Source organism: Alligator mississippiensis, chromosome 6 (assembly GCF_030867095.1).
Source record: "Alligator mississippiensis isolate rAllMis1 chromosome 6, rAllMis1, whole genome shotgun sequence".
In the NCBI taxonomy this organism is placed as follows: Eukaryota; Metazoa; Chordata; order Crocodylia; family Alligatoridae; genus Alligator; species Alligator mississippiensis.
The window spans coordinates 74,976,079-75,001,141 of record NC_081829.1 but is presented as its reverse complement, the minus strand read 5'-3'; the positions used below and the strand labels follow the sequence as shown (position 1 = coordinate 75,001,141).

At 44.7% G+C, this 25,063-nt stretch overlaps 2 protein-coding genes across 6 annotated transcripts in view; one reads left to right on the top strand and one right to left on the bottom strand.

Annotated features, from left to right (window-relative positions):
• The window catches only part of LRRC27 (leucine rich repeat containing 27), an 85,798-nt gene that overhangs the window by 42,978 nt on the left and 17,757 nt on the right, over positions 1 to 25,063 (top strand). For all 5 annotated transcript variants that reach the window (XM_059730015.1, XM_019482918.2, XM_019482917.2 and 2 more), the window contains exon 8: positions 9,606 to 9,702. In XM_059730015.1, the coding sequence (XP_059585998.1) occupies positions 9,606 to 9,702 (97 nt within the window). The remainder of the gene's footprint in view (positions 1 to 9,605; positions 9,703 to 25,063) is intronic.
• On the bottom strand, positions 19,821 to 21,066 carry LOC132251198 (uncharacterized). The gene has a single exon (XM_059730014.1). It carries the CDS (start codon positions 20,664 to 20,666, stop codon positions 19,821 to 19,823), a length of 846 nt encoding a protein of 281 aa, XP_059585997.1. The 5' UTR covers positions 20,667 to 21,066.

Below are 25,063 nucleotides of genomic sequence, written 5' to 3'. Positions count from 1 at the left end.
GCACTGGGTAGCACAGTTTGGGGACAAGGTCAGCAACCCTCAGTGATGAAAGAACAGGTTAGGTACTGTTTAAAACAGCTGGATGTGTACAAGTCTACAGGGCCAGATGCAATGCATCTGAGGGTGCTGAGGGAGTTAGCTGATGTGATTGCAGAGCCACTGGCCATTAACTTTGAACATTTATGGCAATCAGGGGAGGTCCCAGACAATTGCAAAAGGGCAAATATAGTGCCCATCTTTAAGAAAGGGAAAAAGGAGGATCCAGGGAACTACAGACCAGTCAGCCTCACCTCAAACCCTAAAAAAAATCATGGAGCAGGTCCTCAAATAATCCAGTTCTAAGCACTTGGAGAAGAAGAAGGTCATTAGGAACAGTTAGCATGGATTCACCAAGGGCAAGTCATGCCTGTTCAACCTGATTACCTTCTTTGACAAGATGACTGTCTCTGTGATTCATAGATTCATAGATGTTAGGGTCGGAAGGGACCTCAATAGATCATCGAGTCCGACCCCCTGCACTGCCAGGAAAGAGTACTGGATCTAGATGACCCCAGCTGGATGCTTATCCAACCTTCTCTTGAAGACCCCCACGGTAGGGGAGAGCACCACCTCCCTTGGGAGCCCGTTCCAGACCTTGGCCACTCGAACTGTGAAGAAGTTCTTCCTAATGTCCAATCTAAATCTGCTCTCTGCTAGCTTGTGGCCATTATATCTTGTAACCCCCAGGGGTGCCTTCGTGAATAAAACCTCACCAATTCCCTTCTGTGCCCCCGTGATGTACTTACAGGCAGCCACAAGGTTGCCTCTCAGCCTTCTCTTGCGGAGGCTGAAAAGGTCCAGGTTCTCTAGTCTCTCCTCGTAGGGCTTGGTCTGCAAGCCCTTAACCGTAAGAGTGGCCCTTCTCTGGACTCTCTCCAGGTTATCCGCATCCCTCTTAAAGTGCGGCGCCCAGAATTGCACGCAGTACTCCAACTGCGGTCTGACCATAGCCCAATAGAGGGGAAGTATCACCTCCTTGGATTTATTTGTCATGCATCTGCTGATGCACGATAAAGTGCCATTGGCTTTTCTGATGGCTTCGTCACACTGCCGACTCATGTTCATCTTAGAGTGCACTAGGACTCCAAGATCCCTTTCCACTTCTGTGCCACCCAGCAGGTCATTCCCTAGGCTGTAGGTGTGCTGGACATTTTTCCTCCCTAGGTGCAGCACTTTGCATTTCTCCTTGTTGAACTGCATTCTGTTGTTTTCTGCCCACTTGTCCAACCTGTCCAGATCTGCTTACAGCTGTTCCCTGCCCTCCAGCGTGTCCACCTCTCCCCATAGCTTTGTGTCATCTGCAAACTTGGACAGAGTACACTTCACTCCCTCATCCAAGTCGCTGATGAAGACATGAAAGAGTATCGGTCCAAGGACCGAGCCCTGCAGGACCCCACTGCCCACACCCTTCCAGGTTGAAACCGACCCATCCACCATGACTCTCTGGGTGCGACCCTCTAGCCAATTCGCCACCCACCGGACTGTGTAGTCATCCAAGTCACAGCCTCTTAGCTTGTTCATCAGTATGGGGTGGGATACCGTATCGAAGGCATTCCTGAAGTCTAAGTATACGACATCCACCCCTACTCCTGTGTCCAGGCGTTTCATAACCTGGTCATAAAAAGAGACTAGATTAGTCAGGCACGATTTTCCTGCCACGAACCCGTGCTGGTTTCCCCTCAGCGTAATTTGTCCTGCCGGGCTCTCGCAAATGTGAGCCTTGATAATTTTTTCAAAGATTTTGCCAAGGATGGAGGTGAGACTGACTGGCCTATAGTTGCCCGGGTCCTCCTTCCTCCCCTTCTTGAAAATGGGGACCACATTGGCCCTTTTCCAGTCCTCCGGGACTTGGCCCGTGTGCCATGAGCATTCAAATATTCCCACCAGTGGCTGTGCAATGATGTCGGCCAGTGCCTTCAGTACCCTTGGATGGAGCTCATCCGGGCCTGCCGACTTAAAGGCATCCAGTTCTTCCAAGTGACTCTGCACCATCTCAGGGTCTACGCATGGTAGTGTGGCGCCTTGCTGCTGCCTCTCTACAACCCCAGTGAGAGACTTGTCGTGCCCCTCGCTTAGGAACACTGAGGCAAAGAACTCGTTGAGGAGTTCAGCCTTGTCCCCCCTGTCCGTCACCAGTTGTTTCTGCCCATTTAGCAGGGGTCCTATTCCTCCCTGGGCCTTCCGTTTACTCCCTATATATCTAAAAAACAATTTCTTGTTGTCCTTCACTTGGGATCCCATCCTCAGCTCCATGGTAGCTTTGGCCTGTCTAACTGCCTCCCTACAAGCACGAGCAGAGGAGGTATATTCGTCTTTGGTGATCTCTCCCCGTTTCCACTTTTTATGTGCTCCCCTTTTGGCCCTTAGGCTGCCCTGGATTTCTCTGGTCAGTCAAGGAAGCCTCCTGGCCCCTTTCCCTCTTTTTCCTCGCATCGAGATCGTCTCGCTTCGTGCCCGAAGGATCATTTCCTTAAGGCACAGCCACCCTTCTTGGGCTCCCATCACTTCAAAACCGCTACTCTGCAGTGCGTCCTTGACTAATTGCCTGAGTTCATTGGAATCAGCTTTCCTAAAGTCTAGCACTTTCACCCTACTAGTTACCTTACCCACTCGACGTTTTATGAAGAATTCTATTATTAGGTGATCACTGTCCCTCAGATGGCTACCGATCTGTAGGTCCCCTACCATGTCTTCCCTCGTTGCCAATACCAGATCCAGTATGGCATTCCCCCTAGTGGGACCGTGTACCTCCTGTGTCAGATGGAGGTCCTGTACACAGGTTAGAAACCTGTGTGAATGGTGGGACTTTGATGTCTGTGTCTCCCAGCAGATGTCTGGGTAGTTTAGGTCCCCCATGACTACCGCCTCTTTAGCTTTTATGGTCTCTGAGAGCTGCCTCAGGAGCCCCGAATCTATTTCTTCCCCTTGGTGTGGGGGTCTGTAGCAGACCCCTACCACCAAATCCCTTTCTCCTTGCCCTCCATGTAGCCTAACCCACAATCCTTCTACTTCCTCATCCTTCGATTCCGTCTTGATGAGGGTTGATGTATATTGCTCATTGACATAGAGCGCAACCCCTCCCCCTTTTTTCCCCACCCTGTCCTTTCTGTACAATCTATAACCCTCAATATGTACCTCCCAGTTGTGGGATGAATCCCACCAGGTTTCCATTAGCCCCACTAAGTCATAGGTGTTTAGTGCAAGCAGGAGCGCTAGTTCATCCTGCTTGTTCCCCATGCTCCTAGCATTAATATATAGGTACTTGAGCCCTGCGACTGGTGCCTTTGCTGCCCCCTTGCTCCGAATCCCAAGGGGCCCCTTATTTCTTACCTTCTCATTGCTTACCTGTGCTGTAGTGCTGGCCGCCCCATGGCTTGCAGGTTCCCAATGTTCTCCTTCTTCAGGCTGGGCTGTCCTTGTGGGTGCCACATGGTTTGGTGGTCCACAGCTTCCCCCGCCCTCATCTTCCCCTCCCCCCGACAAGCCTAGTTTAAAGCCAAGGAGGAGATCCGCCAACCTAGAAGAAAACACACGCTTACCTTTGGGGGACAGGTGAAGCCCATCCCAACTGAGCATGTCCCTCGTCGTAATGTGCGGGTCGTTGTCCAGGAAGCCGAAGCCTGCCTTGAGACACCACTGCCGAAGCCGCCAGTTGGTCTCTCTGATGCAGTTCTCATCCCGTCTTCCGCGTCCGTTCACTGGTAGGATGGAAGAGTGAACTGTGGATGCAGGGAGTGCAGTGGATGTAATATACCTTGACTTTAGCAAGGCTTTTGATACCATCTCCCACAGCATTCTTGCAAACAAACTGAGGAAGTATGGATTGGATGAATGGACTGTAAGGTAGATAAAAGCTGGCTGGATTGTCGGGCTCAACAGGCTCAATCAATGGCTCAGTGTCTAGCTGGCAACCAGTATCAAGTGAGGTACCCCAGGGGTCGGTCCTGGGGCCGGTTTTGTTCAATATATTAATCTGGAAGATGGGATGGATTGCACCCTTAGCAGATTTGCAGATGACACCAAGCTGGGGGGTGTAGGAGATATACTGGATGGCTAGGATTCAGAGTGACCTAGACAAATTGGAGGATTGGGCCAAAAGAAATCTCATGAGGATTAACAAGGACAAGTGCAAAATCCTGTACTTAGAATGGAAGAATCCCATGCACCGCTACAGCCTGCCTGGGGACTGACTGGCTAAGCAGTAGCTCTGCAGAGGAGGACCTGGGGGTTACAATATACAATAATCTGGATATGAGTCAGCTGTGTGCCCTTGTTGCCAAGAAGGTTAACAGAGGGCTCCCCCCACACTGCCTGCTTGTTGCAGGCTCAGGTGGGGTGAAGCTGGCTCCTCACTATGGTGTGTACTCCCAGGGGGGGCCTGTGCTCCCCAGACCTGTGCGCAGGGCAGGTGCAGGCTGCCTGCTGCGGGCTGAGGCTCCTGCTCTGCTGCCCTCCCTTGGGGCCTTCACAGCCCAGCAGGTGCAATCCAGCACTGCAGGGAACAGTGGGGCTGCAAGGGGATCTCCTTGCTGCTGCAAGTTCCTCACTGCCCTGGCAATGTGTCCCCTGTATGCACGGTAGCAGCAGGGGTGGCATTGCAGGGATTTGCCCCTCACTGCTGCTGTATGTGCAGGGGACATGTTGGCAGGGCAAACGTGGAGCTCACAGCAGCAGGCAGCTTTTCTGTGCAGCCCCACTGTGCCCTGCAGTGCTGGGTCGCACCTGCTGGGCTTTGGAGGCCACAGGGGAGGGCAGCAGAACAGGAGCCCAAGCTTACAGGAAATAGCCTGCACCCGCCTCCACCCCGCACACAGATCTGGGGGGCACGGATTCCCCCTGCCCATAAGAGTGCGTGCAGCGGCGGGGAGTTGCCCCCTCCCGGCCTCTCTGCCCCAAAACGAGCCACCCACGGCCCCTTCCTGCTCTCCACCAGGGCCCTACAGCCATGCATTATGGCCCCAGGCCCCGAGCCCCACACGCTGCTCAGCTGGGCAGCAGCCCTAGCCCCAAGCCTACCCAACTCCCTCCCTCCTTCCCTATGGGGCTTCAATTCCCCCCACCCCCACGCCTTCTCACTTACCTGCTGGAGCTGCTCTCCAGGCTGCCTAACTGCTCCCCCTGCCTGACTGCCCTCCTCCCACTCCATCCAGCCCCCTGCACGCTGGAACTCTGTCAGCCTGCAGAGGGCTCATCGCAAAACTGCAAAATCCACGGGTTTCTCTGCTAAAATGAGAAATCCGTGGTTTCCCCGGTAAAGGGGAAAATCTGTGTTTTACTCAATTTTCCTATGGGAACAGAAACCCTAGATCCCTGTTAATCAGGCAACCCAGCTTGGGTTAATTGCCTGGACAGGCAGCCAACCTCTTTGGGTCTCTGGCTGACAAGTTCTGCCCCAGCTAATTAACTGGCTAGCTTCCTGATTGGCTGCTGGGAGTGCCACCCACCCATATAGACCAAGCTGTGGCAGCAGACTCCTGTGCTAGCCAGCAGTTCTGACCCTGATCTGCTTTGGTAAACCTCTTGATTCTTTACCCTGGTTTGGCTCTGCTCTTGGACTTTGGCTTAGTGATTGTCTCTTGGACTTGGTAACTCAGCATCTGATTCCAAGACAGTTACCTTGGCCTGTGTTTTGGACTGTTTCCTTGAATTTCCCTCCAGACAGTTATTTGGGTCCCAGATCCTGTCTTCCCTCAGTGGCTTAACCAGTAGGCTAGACCACCTATGATCTGATTACTAAGGCCTTGATTTAGACTGATGTTAGTAAATGAGCCATTTAGTCCTGTAGTTTATTAATTGATCCTAACTAATATGTTGCCATTTGGAGAAATCAGAAATATATTTTGAAAATTTGTTTCTGTCTTAACTCCCTCCCACAATTAAGCTGGCATATGTATATGTGCTGGATTTTATGCCCTGGTCTTGCTTTCAGAATGACAGCATTGTTTTTGGAGGCATGTGTACATATGTCATGTAAAAGTAGAATGTTATATCTGGTCACTGATCCTTAAAAATTCCATAGTTCCTAGACATGGTGAAGTATTAACAACAAATTATATAACTTGAATGATAATTTTTTTAAAATCCAAACAAAAATCATGGAACTAATAAAATTCTTGTTAAATATCTCCAGTCATTCATGCAGCTTATCATTATACTTCATCTCCTTTTGACCGTATTTGAACTTTTCAGGCCAGGAAATATGATTCATGTTCTCCAGACTGGCAGTTGCTTTGCATTTCACCACCGGCACAAGCTTGCCCTAAAGCCAGCATGTGCAATCCTGGAGAGATCAGCTCAGTGCAAGGACATCCTCTGGTTTGAGAAACTAAATGTAGCTCTTATGTCATTTCCAACTCTGCATATGGTGCAAAAGTGAAAAGGGACCTGGATAAAAGCAATGTATGGTACCATGACATCTCTACAGCTTCATTTTCAGCCCTGTTCACGGTTAGTTTTTGACACTTTGACAGAATGTAGAAATCTGTGGCTGTGTCCATATAAGCAGGGGCATGTGTTTGCAGCAGCACAAATAGTAGTGGCACAAATTTGTGCCGCTACTTTGTCCTGCAGTGCACACCCCTTCTTGTGTAGTTTGCAGTGGGACGCATTGTTCCACTGCTCCATGTGCTGCAGGGTGAGAGGACTGGCTGGGGCACGGCAACCCCCACATTGAGGCACGCTGTACTCCAGCCAGCTGAGAAGTGGTATGTGGAGACAGGGGAGCAGGCAGCAGGCCTAGCAGACCCTAGCCAGCAGTTCCCCATCCGTTCCCCACTTCCAGCTTCTCAGGAATCCTGGTAGCAAATGTTACCCCAGCACTAAAAATCAGTAGTGCCACACACAGTTTAATATGCAACATATGCAGTTTGTGGTGCCACAAAGAAACTTGTGGCACCACAAACCACACATGCCTGCATGTCTGGATGTGGCCCATGAGTAAAATGTAGAGAAAACAATAGAAATTAAAGGAATTTTGGGAACATCATCTGAAAAGACTGGAAGAGATGTTAAAAGAGTTTGGTATGGATTAGGGTTTCTCAACTGCTGGGACACATCCCACTGGTGGGATGCGAAGGTCCTCTAGGTGGGACAGGTCACGGCAGCGAAACCGAAAGTGCCACAGCAGGACTTCTAGTTTCGCTTCTGCGTGCTTTGATTGGCTGCTGCCTGACCCCCAGCCCCCCACTCTTCGACTAACCTCTGGGGGACCCCGCTGCACTCATTGACTGATGGGAACCAAGATTTTTTTACCTTACATAGGTGGGATGTAAGGTGCAAAAGGTTGAGAACCGTTGGTAGAGATGATAAAAAGTTGATAAGTTCCTCCAAAGTGCAATATACTGTATTTACTGGAATCTAAGACAAGGCTTTTTTCCCCATTCAACACTGGCTGAGGGTGTGGGGAGAGCCCTTCATCCTAGGTAAGAGAACAAGTTGTGGAGGCATAAGGAGGAAGCAGTTGTGGCTCCAACTTTAACACTGAGCCCACAGGCAGAGTTGGAGCCGCAGCTGATGTCCCCTCTCTCCTTGCAGCCTCTACTCCCCTTACCTTTATTCCCTGCCACTGTTTACCTTCCCCTTGCAGCTCTGGTTCCTACTGGAGCCCCACTTCAGCCCAGGGCAGGGAGCACAGAGCATCTACATCTGGCCTAAGCCTGACCACACAGGAGCGGCAGTAGTGGCAGCTCTAGCCCTGGCTAGAAGCTGCCGTCTCCACAATGGCTGCTACATGGCTGGGCTAGAGCCAGAGGCAGCACCTGTTCCATGTTCCGTGCCCCAGGCCAGAGTGGGACCCCAGCAAAAGCCAGAGCTGCAAGGAGAACATAATCATAGGTGTGCAGGAGGGATGCAGAGGGCAGGCAGCTGGGGGAAGGGCCCTACAGGGAGGGCAGCAGAAGAGGGAGCAAGTGGGGGGGGGGATAGGTGCAAACATCAGAGGGTACAGGTACAGGGAGGAGGTCAAGTGTCGGGGGGCAGGCAGCAGGGTTTACAGGTACTGCAAGGACAGTAATGGGGCGTGCAAGCACTGCGGGGAAGGCAGGCAGGCAGCCAGGCAGGTGAGTGTTGGGACAGATGACAAGGGACAGGGATCAGTCCACTTGACTCTGCTGCTGCCAGCCCCCCACCCCACTGCCCCTTGCCACTGCTCACCCTGACTACAGCAATGGTGGTGATGGGGGTAAGATTTAAGAGAACCATTCAAACATTACATGACAGGAAAAATTATAACAAATTTAATACATTTTCCATGGCTTGTATCTAAATATTGGGGGAATCATCTTAAATTCAGAGTAATCTTGGATTTGGGTAAATGATAGACGATAGTTACTTCATTTATAATGTCAGGTAGGCAATGGTTGGCCAAGGAGAAATAGATGGGAACTAAGGAAGGAAAAGCTTAACTTAGATACTTTACTAGGAAAGACTTTAACAATAAAATCTTAATTGCAGATATTAAAGACAAAGTTAGATAAGACATTAGTTAAAGCCATCTATTGAGAAATTCTAGAAAATATGAGGGGTCAAATTTAAGTAACCTCGGCAACATTCTGGCCCAATACTCTATATCTCAGTAAACTCATCTTTACTTAGTGCTCTCACCTAGCCAGATTAAAGTTATCTGGTCCCCTGACAGCCATTAAAACAATGGCACAGTTGGGCTTGGAGGAATTTTATACCCCATCCCAACCACTGTGCCTCCTGTCATGCATGTCTGGCATGGCAGGAGGTATGATGTTTGGGATGGGGCATAAAATTCTTCAAGCCCAGTCACACCACTGCCTAGCTGGTTTGAAGCCTTCCCTTAGTGGGACTATAAACCATGCACTTGGCAGCTCCAATGGGGCTTCCAGGCACAGGGATCCAGAGGTTCCTGGCAGAGTTACTGAAGGGCTTCCCACACTGGAGACTTTTAAACCTGCACCCATGGTTTAAAGTCCCCAGCAGGGGAAGCCCTTTGTCTGCCCCTGCTGGGAGCCTCTGAGCCCGTGCCTGGCACTCACAGCCCATAGGACAGCCCTGAGCCAGCTGGAGAACTGGGGCTGCTCCTCGCCACTGCTGACAAGATTGTTGGTGACCGTGGGCTGGAGACCAGGCTGTCCAGGGCTGATTCTGACAACCAACCAATCGATCAACTGATATAAGGTCCCGTACAAACATTGTATGTGGAACATTTTTGCCATTTGATCTTAAATTGGGTGCACGTGGAACGCCTTTGCCATGCATGACATAATTAATGCCACAAGTGTAATGTGTGCCAGGGACCCTAAAAATAGAAGCTATGTGGCCTGTAAATCCTCTGAGCAATTTAGTTCCTTTTTTGTTTCAATTTTGAATTTGAATCTTTTTGCTCTTATACTCCTCTGCTGCTGCAGCATGCTGTGGTATTCCTTTAAAGTACTGATCTTCCATTACAATGTTAATGCTTCACGAAAATGTTCCTTGGACATATATATTTTGCCTCACATATTGTTCAATAGCAACCTAGTTCAGCAGGTAAAAAGAAGTGATAATATTTTTTTTTAATAATGTGATTTAAAAATTTGATAAAAAATTAACCTTTTCAGAGATAAAGAAATGCTTCAAGAATGGAGAAACCAAACTAAATTGATGAAGGAAAAAAAAGAAGTTCAGTTCAAGTTTTCAACTGAAAATGCAGACATGGTATGTAGTAGAACTTCCACAAGGAGGCTCACTAGATCAAGCAAGTAACCCATTAACAAGCATCTCTGAAAGCTTTTCATTAGTGGACAATACATTTGGATAAAAGGCTTCTAAGGATGAGTATGTGACTAAATAGGAAAAAAAAGCAACTAAATGCTACCACTTCAAGAAGCCTAGACCCTACAGGCTGCATGTGAAATATCTGTATGGACCATAGCTCTTGCAAGAAGTGATGTGATCCCATGTGTGTTGTAGGAGTTGCCAGATCCTGCAAACAGCTATTCCAAATTTGTAGTGACTCCAATAATCAGGCTACTTGGAGGCGTTAAAACAGAAGTGCTTATCTTTAAACATGTTTTTCAAATTATTTAACGCCTCCAATCTGAGATGTTGCCTCTGCCAAATTGCAATTGATGTAGGTTGGTTCTTATGGTTCTTCCAGGAGTCTGTAAATTCTGGCGCACCAGAAGGGAGCACCTGACTTTTAAAAGATTCTTAATGTGATAGAAAAACAGAGTTTGTATCCTTATTTGCTTATCACAAAGAAGGGCTGAGAAATCTTCCCCAAAGCAGCAAATTATAAATTCTCCTTGCTTCTTTAGATTAGGAATTCTTGTCTTGTTTAAAAACGACATTGCAGGAAAGATGAATGATGCACAGCCCTGTTTTCAAATGTAACAATGAAAACAGAACATGACAATGTCACAAACTGGAAGGAAGCAAGATTATTCATTTAGGAAACTAAAATGCTGCAAGATGAATTCTTCAGCTTCAGTTTCATGATTGTTTGTTTCTACCTTAATTTTTCATCACTGAACCTATGGGGATAACATAGATACATTGTGAGTTAAAATAAATGATGTCCTTCTAAATGAGGCACAACTGAAAAAAGATTTTTGACAAGTTTCTTGATTTTTTTTACATCAATTTAGCAGTGCTAAATGAACCTGGTAAAAAGGGAATTCACAATACATTTCTTTGATATGCTCAGCAAGAATAGATAAACCCTGCATTTCTAAAGTACAGATAAAAGAGAACAAACATTTTTCAAGCCTTCTTTCTAAATTATAAAGAAGCAAAAAGAGACACAAACAAATTTAGTTTTAGTTCATTTCTCTGTGACTGTTTTCCTTTTACCCTATGTCACATCTGCTTAGAATGCAAAATAAAAGTGTGTACAGTGCTTAACACAAGGAGGCCCTACTCTAAATTAAACAAGAAAATAATTTAACATTACTCCATTTATAACAACATATAGTAATATTTTACTCTCAGTACTATTCCTTGTTCCATGTGTCTTAAACCTTTTTTTATTCTCTCAGTTTCATACTCTGGAAAATAAGCTATGTTATATTACTAAATATGTCAGTGCTTCCAGGAATACTTGTTATCATTAAGCCAATAACATAGTATAATGCAGGGGTGAGCAATTATTTTGGCTGGAGGGCCACTTAACAAGTTTTGGTGAGCTGTCAAGGGGTACAAGGGTAGACCCTCCCCTTAACAGGTGCCCCGCCTCCTTGTCGCCATCTTGGGACTAGAATTCCCACCCCTATTCCCTGACTTTTGCCACCAGAAGTCCCTCCCCTAGCCCCATCAGTACTCCTTTGGGGGGGGGGGTATCGTCTTGAAACCAGAAAAAAAACCTAAATCATATGCTAAAAAAAATCAAACATCTACTACAACTTTTTTTTTTTAAATAGTTTTGTCCTAATTTATGTGTGTATGCATAGTCTATCTAGAGGCGATTGCATAAGAGCTCAAAATATAGTCTTACCCTTGTATGTTGTGTGGGGATGTGTGTGAGATGTGGGTATGGTGGCAGGGGGAAGATGTGGAGGAGTGTGTTTGGGAGTATGGTGGGGGGGTGGGAGGGGGTGGGTACGATGGGGGCTGGGGTGTGTGGAAGGGTATGGGGGGGGGGAGGTCCTTGGAGTCTCTAGAGTGTGCAAGTCCCTGAAGCTGCACATGATGGCAGTGAGTGGGGCCAGTCCCCCTCCAGCCCCATAGCACGCAGCTCCCACACTCCTGCAGCGAGCACACCCCATGTTTCTACCCGCTTCCCCCCAGTGGGAGTCCCTGGCCCTGTGCTGGTGGGGCTCTCACCTCCATTTCCAGACTCACAGGCAGGGAGTCTGGAAACAGCCTTGGGGTGACCAGGCACAAGCTCTGCCCGGCAAAGGCTTCTTGTCTCTAGCTGGCTCAGGGCTGGGGCGGGTCAGGCCAAGCTGGGGGTTTGCTTAGCAACCAGATCTGCTTGTCCTGCGGGGATGTGCTGTCTTGAGAGGGGCAGCACAAGGCCAGAGCTTATGGAGGGGCCCCGTGGACTGGATGGAATTGCCTGGTGGGCTGAATTCAGCCCACAGACTGTATTTTGCCCAGCCCTGGTATAATCTCTGTCACTAAGCTGAATAATACAAGGGCAAATTTTAAATCAGGCACTGTCTCCAGCCTTTCATTTTGCTGAAAACAGTTCCACTTTTAAGGAAGAAGGTTACTATTGCAAATAGGCAGAGCAGATGTCAGATCTCTATAAATAGTTTCTGATTCAAGAAATGGTAAGTGTACATAATATTTTAGACGGTTGTTGAATTGTTTAATGTTCCTTTATACAAGTGAAAATTCTGGGCTGAAAGCAATTGTAAGTGTGACACTGCTTTATGTGAAACTGGTTAAGGCCAAATTCTTCTACAAGTTAAAAAAAAAAAAAAAGTCATCCCTGATTCAGGACCAAAGCCATTAGAATTGCAATGGTAGATCTTCAGGGTAACCCCGTCTTTCTTAAGTGAATCTGGGAGCACAGAAGCTAGGCAGTTCGTAAGTGTCTTGCTTGCATGCTAGCTAAGGGACAAGTGACAAAATCCTCCAACATCCACTGAAGTCATTGGATAAAAAACTGGAGTTTATCCAATGACCTTAGTAAGTCAAATTCCCATTCTAATGTTCTATAGTTTCCAGCAGCAAAAGCAATTTCAGGATATCCAAAGTAGCAAGATCAGTATGAACAAACCAAGTAAGAATGAATACATATAACCACTAGGAGCAATAGTGGGTTAAATCCTAATGTACGTTCACATGGTACTTATGGGAATTCTGACTTAAGCAATGATGGACTCTTAATTCAAGGGTGTTTATCTTATCCATCAGAGAGTAGATATAATGTGTTTTTCTCTCTACATGGGAATGTCTTTGTTTTAGCTAATCTTTAGGCTGGAGTTTGTTGTTGTTTTTTTTTAAGGCTGTAGTTTTGTTTAAAAAATGGTTGAAAATTGACCATTGAGAATAACACATTTATAAATAACAGTATATTTACTTGTCACAAGCAATTCCTGATTTGTCTTTCCCAAGCTGTATAAATACAAAGAAAAACGGTTATCCAGTTTGTGAGCTCAAGTGTTGTATTCACTATTTTTTTCAGTGTATAAGTACATATTTTATGCTCTAAATTTTGTGTTTAGGTAGACATAGTTGAATGTATATATAAAACACAAGAGGGCACTGTAGAATCATATATGCATGTTATGGTAATAGCAAGGCTTTTTGGTAATATCTTTTATTGGAGCAGTGATACACTTGGGAGACAAGTTATCGGGCACAAGTGCCTTTCCTGAGTTCTGGGGGTGAAGTAGAAGCAGCCTAAGCTAAATACTAAATAGAACAATATTTTTTATTTAGCTCCATTATGCAAATGAAACAGTTAGTTGTATCATATTCCCAGAAACATCACAACTACAAAAACAGTTTAACTTTACCATAGTCATAGCAGTGACTTTACTAAGCTCCCTTGTTACACAATGATCGAGTAAATAGGGTCCATTAGTTCCATAACTAAACATGTAACTTAAAAGGATGTAAATGGCTGTATGTAATATTTTTCCATATTTTTTATTTTGCCCATTTTTACTGGCAATCATATACTAGAGTGGAAGCAGTTTTACATTTATTGCATATTGTGTATTACGTACATATTTGCTAAATGAAAGTATGTGCTTTCTGCAAAAATTTCAAGTCAAGTCCTCACAAATAGCCACAAGTATTTCTAAATACATGAATCAGTTGCTTATACTTTATTTTATATTAGTGATCTAGATGTTCATGACTTATAATAAATGCTAGTATTTCAAGTGTAAGGAGGACAGTAGTTTCTTGAAGGAGCACAGTAAACATTTTTAAATTTTATAGAAGTTTTTATAACATTTTCCACCTTTCTCCCATGAAAAATCCCATTGATTTTCCTTGATGAAGAAATAAGAATGTGAATAAAACAAATAAGATTTGGTCCCTACTTTTAGCCTTTTATTTTGCATTTAAAGACCTGCTTATGAGCTTGAAACTGCGAGTACAGTATTGATTTAGCTTGGTGTTTCTGACAAATATTGATAAACACCTTTTTATCACATGAAACCAACAGGAACCTGTCTTTTTAATCCTCTTCTGTTATCACGGTTATTGATAATACCGTAAGTGATCCTTGCATAGTTCTAGCATTTGCATTCCGGTTGGTTGACTTTTTGCAGAAACATGGAAATTAGACTCACTCATGAACAGTGATATTTAAAATAAAATTGTAATATTTAAAATAAAACTATGAACTAAACATTTTTACAGTCAAGATTATACTAGTTTATTATAGGTCCAAATTTCCTGTAGTGAGCTATAGCACTTGTTAGGCCTTATTTCAAGCCTTCTTGTTTATATTTTTCTGAGGAAAGCTGTAGAACATTTCTATGCCTTAAAAATTGAACAAAAAACTGATATGTAGAAATTGATTATTCCCAATCCTCCAAGGATTTAAAGATGGATGACAGAGCTTTTGCATTCCCTCATGAACCAGTGAACCCATTTTTTTACTAGAGATGAGATCCTGTTTAAGTGAACATGGGTGATTTTTGTTTCCTTTCTAGTTATTTAAGCTAAGGTCCAATTCAGTGGATGACTCATCATTTTTTTACAATGAAAAAATAGCTGAATTAACCAAGAACTACAGCTTTTGTAATATTTAATCATGTCAGTATTGAATCTGGTGAGATATATATGATAAACCGCTTTCAGGGTGTATTGTGCACTATGTGAGTCTATATCTTTTTTATTTTTAATGTTCCCCTTTGTTAATTGCTATATTCAATGATGTCATAAATAGCATATTGCAACACTCCTCCAAACACATGTAAATGTGTTTTTCTGGAATTCAGTTTGTTGTACAGCATACCTATATACCTTTTCATTAATGTAAAGCCTTTGCCCTTTGCCATTAATGTAAAGCCAATTAGATTTTAGTAATGCTTACTTTGGAAAGATCTTTCCAAGACTTATAAGCATGGCTCTTTGAAAAGACAAAACAGGCCTTTCTTACCTAACCTATTAAGAATGGTGAGGGACTCAATCACAACTTGAAAAGCACTGACGAACTTTCAAATAATTAACAATATGACTTAAATACCAAGCTACTCTATAGTAGTGTTCCTAGGGGTGGGTGAGCTGGGCACTTTCCTAGACACTGATTTAGACAGGGTGTTAAGATGGCAAGACCCAGGGAGCCCCCACTGCAGCAACAGTCCTATACCGTGACAGCAGCAGCTGGGATCCTTGAATCTAAGGAGCAGGTAAAACAGACCCCCAACAAGCTGGTGGTCAGCAATTTCCCCTCCTCTCCATAAAACTTGCTAGTTACACCTCTGTTATTAACATAGTTTATGAACAAAAATTTGGCCACATTAACCAAGTGAGTTGATTAGAACAAAATACTTGTCAGCTTTCTGACCCATATGATGAATTTCTGAGTGTCTTTAAACCCTGAGCTCTGTTGAAAAGTTAAGCTGTATGACTACTGAACCAGCAAAGCTTTTGGTGGGGTTGGCTGGAAAACAAAGATTCCCACTTCTGCTGCCCCACCAGCCAAAAAGAGGGGTTTCAAAATCTGACTTGGAACAATAAGATTTCCTAATGTACTGGGTGGAAGGTGAAAAATTAGTGTATGTGTATGCAACTATAGCTCAGTTGGCTATCAATAGCCATTTTAGGGCTTTGATGGGGGTTCAGGAGACCCAGATTTGGAGTGGAGTCATGAACCTGGATCTCGCATATCTCAAGCAAGTTTGTCTACAGTCAGTCTACTAGGTTACTTTCTTTTAGTCATTTCTGTTTGAATTATTAAATCTGGTATAAATAATTAAATATCCATTGGTCCAGTGTAACACATGAGAGGAGGAGATAAAAGTTGTATAAAGTTTGATAATTAAGCACAGGTTTCAAATCCAAGCTCAGAATGAATGTTTTCTACATCTCACATAACTTTTGGCTGTTCTGGTCTTCCTCCTTCTCTTTCTACCCAAGAAATGAGACACCTTTCTGAAATGTTTTTTGTCCAGATTGATCATTAGTAAAGTAGGGCTGGAATGGACCTCATGAGGTCACATAGTCCAATGAATGTGGTTCTCTTTAAGCAAGTGAAGGTAGGGATACAGTGCAAGTATTAACTGTGATAATTCCAGTTTTTAAGGTTTGTATAAGTGCTATGACTTAACTAAATCCAACAAAAATGTAGAAACGCAAGGTATAGAATCCAACAATTAATTAAAAATGTGTGTTTTATCTATATCAATGTCAAATCCAGCACCATTATTTTAGCCAAAATTAACTTAGCAGAATTGACAAGCAAAATCATTATGCAACTCCAGCAAACCTTTTCTAGGAAAGGTAATATTAAAGGATGCCTCATTAATTTTCTAAATTTGTATTTGTAATCTAGCCAAGGAAGAACCTAAGTGTATGATAGAAAAGCAGATGTGTTTATATGGTACTTTTAAAATGTTTACTATCACTCTTTCAGTTTTGCAACAAAAATATTGTCTAACATTTGTCCCTTAATTTTTCTGTTATTAAAACATTTGGTCCTTTTCAGAATGCCAATGATTTAATGCACACAAACAATTACATTTCTCAATGAAAATTTAACATTTTTAAAATACGAGCCATTTTTTCTACGTCTATTACAGTGAGCTCAGAACAATTTTATTACCCCACAGAATTTTATGAAAATAAAGAAACAGCCTAGAAGATTTGAGAGGCCTTCATCAGCTAAATATGTTTGCAATAAATCTCCTTTTATTTCAGACTTTTATACTGAATGTCATTGATTTTTTTTCTTTAAAGTCATTATTTACATGTTGTAGAAGATTTGTTTTTTTTAATCTATTTTCTTTAAAAGAAACAAGGACTTAAAAAAAAATAAACCACAAACCTATGCCATATTTGAAGGTTCTTTACTTTTAAGTCATAGTATATAGATATGAATATAAAGGCTTAGCTAGTACTAGTTAGCATTCTAAATATTGCCCCATAGCTTTCTATATGTTGTATAGGCTATGGAGCCTCTGAAACTTTATTCTTAGGGGTTACCTGTCACTTGAAAGTGGATTTGATATGCTCTATTTCACATTATGTAACTACCTGACCCTGGCCTCTTCCCCATATGCCAGTCAGGGTCATGCGAATAAGTTTGGAGGAATTACTGACCATGTTCTGTGCATTTTTGTAATGTCCCAAAACAAGGACAAATTCTTTTTCTCATTCAGTGAGCAATACAATCGAGGTAAAGAAAATGTGGAGGCTGACTCAGGAAGCCAGTGCCATTAGGGATAGCCGGACTCTGGTAGAGGAAACAGTGTTCTACACATCTCTTCTGATTGCTTTTTAAAAAGCAAACAAGTTCGCTTCTTAGTATCATGCTGCTACTCCAGTCATGTGTCTGCAGGAAGTCCCAGAAGCTTCGTGACCCTAACAGGCAAGAGCTGAGAAACCAATGTTTGGGATAAAGAGCTGCAGTGTAAAGCAGACTGGCAGATAATTAATACAAGTTATTCTGTCTCTACACAGCTTTACATCTTATTGGGACAGAGTTTCTTTCTTTTTTCTTCTTTTGGCCTTCTGAAGTAGGCAGAATTTTCACTTTATTAGGCCTCTGGGCAGCCAATAAACACTGAGCCATTTGCAAACTCCAGAAATAATGTATGTATTTCATTGGAGGGGATTTTAAATGAGGTATAAACACTGGCATTATGGCGCGTTCAGAACTGATGCTGTAGAATATCTAGGGTGCTGCAACTCTGACCCAGGTGTCAAGTGTAGCCCATGGAGCCATGACATCCACCCCACAGAGCTCTGAACTGGTTTCAAAATTTGACAGTGGGGGAGTGGTACTGATTAGTATGCCCACCCTCTCCCATTGCCAAAGTCCCATGCTCCAAGCCCTGCACTGCAGTTAGGAGTGCACCAGGTCCTCTCCCCCTACAGCTGGGTTGGAGCCAGGCTACCACCCCCCGCCTTTCCCTCCTGCAACTGTTGTGCCCCAGCTCAAGTCTGGGATCGTGCTCGGTATGCAAAGGCCAATAATGATACCAGGGGTGAAAGTACAAAGAAGGTTTATTACTAGCAATAAAAGGTGCGAGCGGAATAATTTCACGTAACAAGCACACCAGATCACTATTTCTAAGCATCTTTTATACAGGAGTTTTCAAGTTTTCACAAGCGGGCTTGTTTGCTGATTGGTTATAAGTGAGTGACGCAAGAAGTTCTTTACTGAGCATGTCTCTATACCTGTGTTTTAGCTATGTATCTCATTTACATACATGTGCGTTTCATTAGCATACTCCTTCCCCACCTAGGGGTGTGATTTTTAGTATTTTAATGAGCCCTTTAACCCAGTACTCTGCTTCTTCTTTTGTTTTCAAGCCCCCTTTATCTAGGACTTTCTCCTCCTTATCATTGCAGATGGGCATTTTTCACATAGCATTCTCTTCTGCTTTGTCTTCGAGTAGAGGTTTCTAGGTCACTCCTTACATTTCCCCCCTTTGGAGCATTTTTAATTATTATTATAATTTGTTTGTAAAATCATTTGATTTACCTTAGGCCTGAAGATAGATATAAAAATAGGTAAACATTGGATACAGCAACAAACCATAATCCCTATAACACAAAACAAGACAACTATACTAAATAACTGTCTCAACCATCTAAAATTGGGAAGCCAGGAATTTAACCAGGAAAAGTCTAAGCCAGATGATTTTTTTAACGTCTGTGCCAATTGTTGTAAGGCACCAATTTTGTCTTCAATTAGCACAGAATTATCGGTGAGGTTGAAACAACACATTCCTTTTAAAGTTTCACACCCAAGATTGTGTCGTAATAAGAGATAATCAATAGCGGCTCTATTCTCCAACACAGCGTCTCTTAATTGTTTTTGTTCAGCATTCAGGGCTGAAAGAGTTCGAGATGTAGCATTTAGTCCTTTTGCTAGAACACAGGCCACTGCATTAAGATTTCTACTATTACTTACAGCGAGGCCTGGAACCCCCACCATAGATACAGCAAATGCTACGTATTCAGCCTTAGATAATAGTCCAGGGGAATCATTCTCATCGCAATCAGCGGTGAGAGTAGTGGATGCCCGCTTATACCTCCCACCGAGAGGGGTTTGTTCAGTGTGCATTAGGTAAGATTTCCTTGGAAGAACTGCAGTTACCCAGGCAATGGTGCATGGTCCTCCAGTAGCATTCGCTGGGAGGTATGAATATATTATTCTCCCGCAGGCTAGAAACCATCCTCGAGGAAGGACAGTATGTGCGTATGCATAGGATATTTGACTGGTCTCATTACAGAGGACATTTTTACCTTGGTTCAATTTAAGGCAATTACCGGTACAATTAACCATTAGGAAACATTCGGAAGCATTAGCTGTTGCCTGAACCCATAAGGAGAACATGTTTCTGCTTTTATCTTTTACAATAGTCCCCCACTTATATATATCCTGATATGTACTTTCCTTATCTACATTTTTCAACATAGTATAATTTTGTAAAATTTTCAAAGGAGTTGGTATTGCGATTAAGCATGAGGTAAAAACCAGGTGAGCATTGATCCCTACCGCTAAGCAGAAGTCCGTTCTATTTAAAATTTCCCAGGCCAGATAAATCCAGACATTTTCCTGAGGGTCAAATTTTTGTTGTAAAAGGTTTTCCCCTCTTATGAGAAGGAGTGGACAGATCAGGACGCCCCACAATAAAACCTTGACCAATTTCATGATAAGGGCTGTAAAACTTGATCAAAAATTGACAAATTATTTAAAGTTCCTTTCTTCTGAATAGGAATTTTAAGTCTCTTATTGGCTCCACCTTCCACTGTTCTCTGCCTCCAGTCCCGGAGTCTGCAGGGGTTCCTTCTTGTTCTGGTCCAGCCACCAGCTTTAGGCGACTGGAATGTATCCAAGTCTTGATTCCCTCGAGCTTTGCTGCCGTTGGGGTCGTCAAGAGTACCCTATATGGGCCCTTCCATCTGGCTCGAAGTGGTTCCTCATTCCAGTCTTTCACAAGGGCGTAACTCCCAGGTAATAGTCGGTTTTCCGGGGCAGGAGACTGATCCTGTGACTGCAGCACGTCCCGTACCTGCTGATGGATGGAAGACAAAACAGAAACTAAGGACCATACATATTCTCTAATCATTCCCTCTCCTAAAACATGTAACTGTTGTTCAGTACCCATGGGCAGACTCAGAGTGTAAGGCTTACCATACATTATCTCAAACGGGCTTAATCCCAATTTAGAATGTGGTGCGACCCTTACTCGTAACAGGGCCAAGGGTAGGGCCTCTGGCCATTTGAGTTGAGCTTCTTGGCAAATCTTTGCAAGGTGTCTTTTTGAGGTCTGATTCATATGTTCCACCTTTCCACTGGACTGGGGTCTCCAAGGGGTGTGTAAATGCCAGCTGATTCCCAGGAACTCAGAAACCTTCTGAGTAATTTGTGCAATGAAATGTGGGCCATTGTCTGACCCTATTCCTTTTGGAAGTCCGAAGCGAGGTATGATTTCTCGTAGGAGCACCTTGACCACCTCTCGGGCTTGGGCAGTCCGACATGGGAAGCACTCAACCCAATTAGAGAAAGTGTCCACAAAGACAAGGAGATAGCTCATCCCTTGTTGCCGGGGCAACTCGGTAAAATCCACCTGCCATTCTTCTCCTGGCCCATTGCCTATTCTCTGATGTCCTGGAGTTTCTTTTCTCCCTCCTTTTGGGTTATTTCTCTGGCAGACCTCACATGTTTCTGATACCTTCTTGGCAGCCTCTTTTAATCCCACTCCAGTTACATAGTGACTGATCCATCTTACCAGGGCCCTGGGTCCGTAGTGGGTGCCATGATGAGTGCTTTTTACTACCGCATGAACCCAGGCAGCTGGGATAATAATGCGGCCATCCTTTGCTACTAGCCACCTGTGCTCCCCCTTCTTTGCTTGGAACTCTTTTATTAATTGTTTGTCTTTTTCCCCATACTGTGGTGTGACAGGCTGAAATAGGTCTGGGAGGAGAGGTAACAGATTACTTACTTCGGGCAGCAAGTCTGTCTGAGGTCTTTTAGCTGCTTTCTTTGCCGTAGCGTCAGCAAATCGATTACCTTTTGTGGAGGGGTCGTTCCCTTTCTGATGTGCCTTACAATGCATTACTGCTACCTCCTTCGGTTCCCAGACTCCCTTGAGGAGCGCTTTTATTTGCTTGCTATGCTTAATGCTTGCTCCTTTAGCATCAAGTAGACCCCGCTCTTTCCACAGCGCTCCGTGAGCATGTAAAACAAGGAAAACATATTTAGAGTCAGTATAAATATTGACAGTTTTGTTGGCCGCCAATTGCAAAGCCCGAGTCATAGCAATGAGTTCAGCCTTTTGAGCTGAAACAGATGGGTTTAAAGGTCCTGCTTCTATCACATTCTTTGTAGTCACGATAGCGTATCCGGATTTTCGAATTCCATTCTCCATACTCGAGCTGCCATCCATGTAGAATTCCAGTTCAGCATTGTCACGGGGTCGGTCTCTCAGGTTTGGTCTTGAGGAGTAAACAGCTTCCAATGTTTGCAGGCAATCGTACAAGATCTGGTGTGTCAGCCATAGGTGGCAACAGTGTTGCTGGATTTACAGTGCGAGAAATGGCCAATTTTATTTCAGGCTTATCGAGGAGGATGGCCTGATATCGAGCCATTCGTCCCAGGGTTAACCAGTTCCCTCCTTTCTGTTCCAGGACTGTAAGCACCACGTGAGGCACATATACAGTCATTTCATGGCCTAGGGTTAACTTTTCAGCTTCTTTTATTAGCAGACAGGTGGCAGCAACGGCCCGGAGACAAGCAGGCCATCCAGATGACACAAGGTCTAATTGCTTAGAAAAATATGCCACTGGTCGTTGCCAGCTACCTAATTTTTGTGTTAATACCCCAACGGCCACCCCCCTTTGGTCATGCACAAAAAGGGAAAAAGGCTTACTCATGTCCGGTAGTCCTAAGGCGGGTGCTTCAATAAGAGCCTGCTTTAACTGGCAGAATGTTTGCTCACACTCTTCAGTCCATTCGAGCACCTTTTCATCACCTTGTGTAGCTCCATACAGAGGTTTTGCAATAACCCCAAAATTTGGAATCCAAATCCTGCAAAGACCTACTGTACCTAAGAAGCCCCGTAGTTGCTTCTTTGTCTTTGGGGGTGCTAGCCGGCATATAGCTTCTTTTCTTTCAGGCAACAGGGCTCTCTGACCAGGCTGTAGTTCAAATCCCAAATACGTTATCTTCTGGGACATTGGTTGCATCTTACTTTTGGACACTCGATATCCTTCTTGTCCCAGAAAATTAAGGAGGCAAATTGTTCCCTCCAGGCAGCTTGCTTCAGTGGTGGCTGTTAAAAGCAAGTCATCCACATATTGCAGAAGGGCACAGAACAGTGGCAGATTTAGCCTATGTAAATCCTTACTTAATGCAGTGCCGAATAGGGTTGGGCTGTTTTTAAACCCTTGGGGTAAGACAGTCCAGCAAAACTGAGTCTTAATGCTAGTATCTGGGTCTTCCCATTCAAATGCAAATATTTCCTGAGATTGCCTCTCTACCGGTATACAGAAGAAAGCATCTTTTAAATCAATAACCGTGAACCAGTTATGAGCTGGGTTCAAGGCAGACAGCAGGGTGTATGGGTTGGGGACAACCGGGTGTATACTCACAACCACTTTATTTACAGCTCTCACGTCTTGAACAAAACGATATTCGTCACTCTTAGGCTTCTTCACGGGCAAGATGGGTGTGTTAAAAGCTGATGTGCATTCACGAAGAAGGCCATACTCCAGGAACCGTTCAACTAATGACTTCAGTCCTTTCCTGGCTTCCATCCACATTGGATGTTGTTTCACGCATGGAGGCTAGGCCCCTGGCAAAAGTTGAATCTTTACAGGGTCAGCATTTTTAGCCTTCCCGGGTCGGTGACCTGCCCATACCCATGGAACAACAGCATCGACCAGGATTTGAGGAATATCCGGTGTACTTTCCTCTCGGAGAAGGCCAAGAAGGCAGGCCTGCAAGTGCCACCCCTTTTCAGGAGGCACCGTTAGGAACATTTGCCCATCCTGAAATGACAACGTAGCTTGCAGTTTACAGAGGAGGTCTCTCCCTAAAAGGGGAACGGGGAGTCTGGCATGTACAAGAATTGATGGGTGACTTTGGCCTGTCCAAGATTACAGGTCATTGGCTGTAGGAAGGGCCATGTTACTGCCTTCCCTGTGACCCCTACCACCGGCACAGTCTTTTTACTTAAAGGTTTCAGTTTTTGAGTTAAGACGGAATGGGCAGCACCTGTATCGACGAGAAATTCTACCAATTCATCTCTGTCCCCTAGTTGCATTTTAACCAGAGGCTCGTCAGGGGACACTGAGATCTGGGTTATCTTTCCCTCCCGGGCCTCCGGTCCCCTTCAATCTGAATCCCTTCCAAAAGCAAACAGTCCACTGCTCTCCTCTCTTTTCTTTTCACCTTCACCTACTTTCCGATTGGGGCATTCCGCTTCCAGTGTCCCTTTTATTTGCAATAGGCACATTGATCTTTCTCTAATGGACCCCGCCTCTGAGGTTGTCTCTGGGATCCCTCATTTCTGGGTTTTCCCGTGATTGCAGCCGCCACTAGGGCTGCCTGCATTTTCATCTTTCTCTCCTCTTTCTTGTCCTGTTGCTTTCCTGAACACTTTCTCGGTTAGTAAATACTTGGTAAGCAATGTCTACTAGTTGGGAAATAGGCATACCTGTTGCTCCGTCTGTCTTCTGCAATTTCTTCCTAATGTCCGGTGCACTCTGACCTATGAAGATCATATTTACCATGTGAGCGTTTGATTCAGCCTCCGGGTCCTCGCGGGTGTATTGTCTGAAAGTAGTGTAAATTCTTTCCAAGAAAGCACTCGGGGTCTCATTCGTCTCCTGTCGAACCTCATACACCTTACTGAGATTCTGAGGTTTTTTCACAGCACCTCTCAATCCTCGGAGGATATATTCTCGATAGGCACAGATGGAGGTCATATCTTGGTCTGGGTTCCAATCTGGCTTCTGGGTGGGGACATGATTGTCCTTATTTCCTTGCAGGCGCCCTGCGGTAATTTCCTTTTCCACGTACTCACGGGCTTTGTTTACTACCATCCTCCTTTCCTCTGGTGTTAACAGGACATCTAAAAGAGACTGAACATCTGCCCAAGTTGGGTTATGGGTTTTGAAAATCGTTTCAAACAGGTTTCGTACCTTTTCAGGATCCTTCTCTCAAGCTGGGGGTATTGTTCCGCCAGTTATACAAATCTGAGGTAGTGAAAGGAACGCGCACAAAGGTTCGACGGTAGGTTGGCTCACCATCATCTTCGAGGGGCCCGGGTACCACTTGTTCTCTTAGGGGAAATACCCCATTTCCCTTCCCACGGCCAGGATCAGATTCCCTGTGATGTTTTCCCTTAACCCCGGAGTCTGCTCCTAACTGTACTCTCCACCCTCCTCCCGGGGTTATATCAGGAGAAGTCGCGGGTTCTGGAGATTGCCAAGCACCCGACTGCCATGGTCGGTGCTGTTCCAGATCCCTGGGTCGGGGAGTGTTTTCAACCTCTGCCTCGGGGGGGGGGGGGGGGGGAGGAAAGAAGAAGAGCGGATGCCAACGAGGAATCAGACGAATGAGGAGGAGGAGGGGGAAGAGGAGGAGGATAAGGTAGAGGTGGCAAAGGGAGTGGAACCTCCGGCTCCGGACATTCCAGGACAGGATTTTCAGTTGGTCAAGCCACTGCCACCTTACAGATCCCCACCCCCTCCCCCAATCCACATTTATCCAAAACCTTTCTATCCCTACAGAGAGACATAAACGCTTGCGCATACATCAATTCCTCCCATTTACCATTCTGCCGGCAGAACAAAATCAATTGTAAGATGGTATTATAATCAACACTTCCCTCCGGAGGCCAATGTTCTTGATCATCTAGCTTATAGCGTGGCCACGCAGTTTCACAGAAGAATTTAGCTTTCTTCTTAGTCATAGGATCCCCAC